Raw genomic sequence first — 3,819 nt, 5'->3', positions numbered from 1 at the left:
GTGAAACGGGCGTCGAGGGGCTGCCGAGCCGCTCCCCGGGCAGCGCGGCGTGTGCCGGGCCGTGCGTCAGCGGGGCCGGCGCTGCGGGGCGCGGCGGCGTGCGGGGGGGCGGCTGCTCCCTCAGCGCCTTCCCGCCAGGCGGGAGCGGCAAGAGGGGGGATGGTGGCCGATGGATGGTGGCAGCTCGCGAAACGCGACCCAGCCCGGGGTTTAACAGCGGTCCAGCTCGGCCTCGGGGAGGGGCGGCTGGTGTGGGGCCTCCCGAGCAGGCCGTTTTGAATGATCTGAGGTCTGGAAGTCATGACTTGGGAGGAATTGTTGGACACGCTGAGTCTGTTAGGAAAGAGAAGACAAACAGGGACGTGGTAGGAGTGTTCGTGAACATAAAAACATGGTTGTGGAGARAAAGAGAATAATCTGTTCCCCACACTCGGATAGGAATGACAAGAAGAGGCTGAAATTGCAACCAGGACAATTTAGGTTGGCATCTCTAATAGTAAAATAATAATACGTGCATTAGGATAGATTGCTTGGGAGATTATACGTGCTTCATCTGACGTCTCTAAGAACGGGAGCACAGACATCTCCCAGACACGACGTGCTTGGTTCTGTTTTGGAGCAGAGCTGAGCCAGACAGCCCCGTCCAAACCCGTTATCCAGGCAGCCTTCAATAACAAGCTTGGTTACTATCACTGGACAGTTTAAGTGCTGTCACCACTACTGCGGTGGTAACCTTACATATGTAAAGTGTCATACAACGCCATTTAAGTATACTAGTGTACTGAACATGCATGATTTTCTCTACCCCTGTCAATGCCTTTGTATCCTATCCATTGACATGCTGAAGAGCAGATACATTTTTATGCTCCCGTGAGAGTCAGAGCCTGTCTCTGCATGAATTTCTCCTTGCAAGGAGCTCTGCACCCGTCCTTTACCTGGCTGCACTTCGCAGCTCTGCCAATACTCTGCCATCGTAATCCAAAACTGTGACTTGCTGCTTCCTAGGGCAAAGTCTGACCACAGCTGGGTCTTACACACCTCGTGTGCTCCCCTGCCTTTCGCCTTCCTCCACACAACTGTTTAACACTGAACTACAGCTGCATCCCCCTTCTGACTCCTGTTAGTACACCCCTCTCTGGGTTTCCTAATAACATGTTTCAGCATCTCCTTTTGCGTGCCTTCCTCCTCCTCCTCCTCGCTGCTGCACCTGAGCACAACCATGTCTCTGTGTTCCCCTATTGTCAGGTTTGCAAACAGTCACATTTGGGTGCTTCTCCCTGGTACATCTCAGCAAAAACACCCACATGTGTCCTCCCAAATTCCATACCTGGGCTTGCCAGTGCAGTGCCCCCACCGCCATCACTACGGACACGTCGGGCATTCTCCTATTCCTGTGGCACACGTCAGTGTGACCGCTTCCACAACGGCAGCCTCTTTGGTCCGCTGGAGCTATGCGCTGTGCCTTGGCACTGGGCCTCAGGATCTTGCAGCAAATACTGGTATTCCCATTTGATACCAAATCAGATACCGCATCAGAAGAATGTCATTTTATAACCTATCATCTCTTCTGATATTAATAACTACCCCAAATTGCAGAGAAGTAATAAAACAGGGCTATAATGTCTGCAGAGTCTAAAATACTTCAGGATACCTTGTGCAAGGCGTTATAAAATAAATGACATGCATTGGAGGAAAGAAAATTAAGGTTCATTCAAGTTGGATAGTGATTTATAAAATTAAAATGTAGAAAAGTAAAAAAATTTGAGTAAACACCAGACAGATAATTTCACCTGCTGGAAATAACTGTTAAGAAACTGCTGTTTTCGTTGCTGGACAACTGCTGTCGTGCTGACAGTTTAACAGGAACAGATTTCCATTTGCAGATCTCTTAGAAAAGAAATGATATCATGGCTTTAGTCAAGTCATTAGAAAAAAAGGCAAGAATGATCCAATACAGTGGAAATCTGTGTTGAACGTGACCTTCTAACACTAATTTCTTTATGACTGAAAGAACAGCTCCAGATTTATGAAAGGCAGTATGCAATTTGGCTTGAGGGAAGGGGTGTTTTTTTCAGAAAAGTCAAAAAGTATAGCACATAAAAAACTTTTTATAGGGCATGACTTGTATTCTGATTTTAAAATAGCCTGGCTGACATCCTCTTTTTATTTACAATAGTGATGCATTTGCTATGCACTTGGTTCAAAAATGTTGAGGGAGCATGGGATTCTCTTTTTTTTTTTCCTACATGCATACCAGAATGATCTTGAATTTTACTAGAGGACTGATTAACTGAGTGCTAGGAAGTGTCTGGATTGGATTTTGACACAGGAAACTATCAAGAGAAGAATATGATTTCCTATGTTTTCCCTCTTGGAATGCATTATTGCTGAGCTTTAGATTTTTTCCTAACATATAGCATATGTTTTTCTGATTTTGCTTGCTTTCTTGTTCCAGTCATTTGTATTTCCTCCATTTCTATCTTCAGTCATCTTGGTGCAAGAATGTATTGTTAATAAGCCTGCTCTTCATTCATCTACATTGAATTTGATATTTAGAGGCTATTATTACAGTTGTTTAGGCACTAAAATGTATAATTTGATACACTACAGCAAAGAGGTTTGGCTTTTTTGGGTGTTATGAATTAGACAAAGAAGACAAAGCATCTTCAGCACTATTTCAGAAACCAATCAAATGTTATTTTTATTTTGATTGCTTGTAGGATTTGCTTTGTCTACAAATGCCACAAAGTAGTATGACTTCATTCACATTTTGTATATGTGATTTATATAAATATTGATGGGAAATTTGACATTTAAACCAATAAAAGATATGAGACAAGTCACTATTAGATTTTTTAATAGAAAGACATTTCTTATATGGGCAGGAAATTACAATAACACATTTACTGATTTATTATGATATTTTACTCTTGGATCTTCAGAATGAACTGTCTTAGCTTTTCACAGTTAATAGAATTTGAGGTTAACCAGGGAGCAGTACATTGCTATCACCATGAAAGGAAGAGGACAATATAGCAGGCAATTCCCGTTAATTCAGGGCTCTACTTAAACACAGCAACAATTATGTTTGTGGAATTCCAGAGTTCTTAATCTTACTTCTAGTCTTAGTAATACTTAGAAGTAATCTTACTTTCTGTTTAAAAGAGGAGGTCCAGAAAAATACTAACACTGTAAGGAGAAATAAGAAATGCCACGACGGCCTGACAAAAATCTCAATTAAACCGGTAAGAGTGATTAACGTGACCGCAGTGGGCCCTGGATTAGAGCAAGCCCAATTTCAGGTGACACCTGCTAGGAATGGCATTCCTGTGGAGGCTCCCGGCTCATTTACTCAGCGTACTTTTAGTTTGTCTGAAGCGGTAAATGAGATAAATGTATTCTACAGCTTTCTTTTCTAATACACACACTGAACAGTTATGAAAACTTACACGGATCCACCTTGCTAACACATTTATGAAGCATCGCTTCCTTTCAAGTGGTCGCTAGCGGTGCGATTTGCGAGCTGGGTGCTGCGGCGAAACCTCTGTGGCCTTTGCAAGCACAACTTTTGCACGGCTCCTCTCCGGGCACGCTCGGCTCAGGCCAGAGCCCGGCTGCCGCCCTGGTGAACGGGTGCAGCCCGGTCTCCCGGCTTCGCCGCCGCTGGAGCCGCACCGCCTGCCAAAGCGGGGCCGTGGCTTGCCGAGCTCGGTGGCACGCGGCGCCTCCCGCTGATCCGCACAGGGCGCACGGAAGGCGCGGGCAGGAGGGGGCGACGCTCGCTTTCGGCCCTCCGCGGCCGCGCACCGCCCGCGGGAG

At 45.5% G+C, this 3,819-nt stretch overlaps 1 protein-coding gene across 1 annotated transcript in view; it reads left to right on the top strand.

Annotated features, from left to right (window-relative positions):
* Window positions 1–173: 173 nt before the first annotated feature.
* The window catches only part of RCN2 (reticulocalbin 2), a 17,714-nt gene continuing 14,068 nt past the window's right edge, over window positions 174–3,819 (top strand). Inside the window, exon 1 of the mRNA XM_026068376.1 lies at window positions 174–373. Within this exon, the coding sequence (XP_025924161.1) occupies window positions 174–373 (200 nt within the window). The remainder of the gene's footprint in view (window positions 374–3,819) is intronic.

The sequence above is a fragment of the Apteryx rowi genome, unplaced genomic scaffold (assembly GCF_003343035.1).
Source record: "Apteryx rowi isolate R43461 unplaced genomic scaffold, aptRow1 scaffold_27, whole genome shotgun sequence".
Classification (NCBI taxonomy): Eukaryota; Metazoa; Chordata; class Aves; order Apterygiformes; family Apterygidae; genus Apteryx; species Apteryx rowi.
The sequence above is the reverse complement of the archived record's forward strand: the minus strand, read 5'-3'. Positions and strand labels throughout refer to the sequence as shown.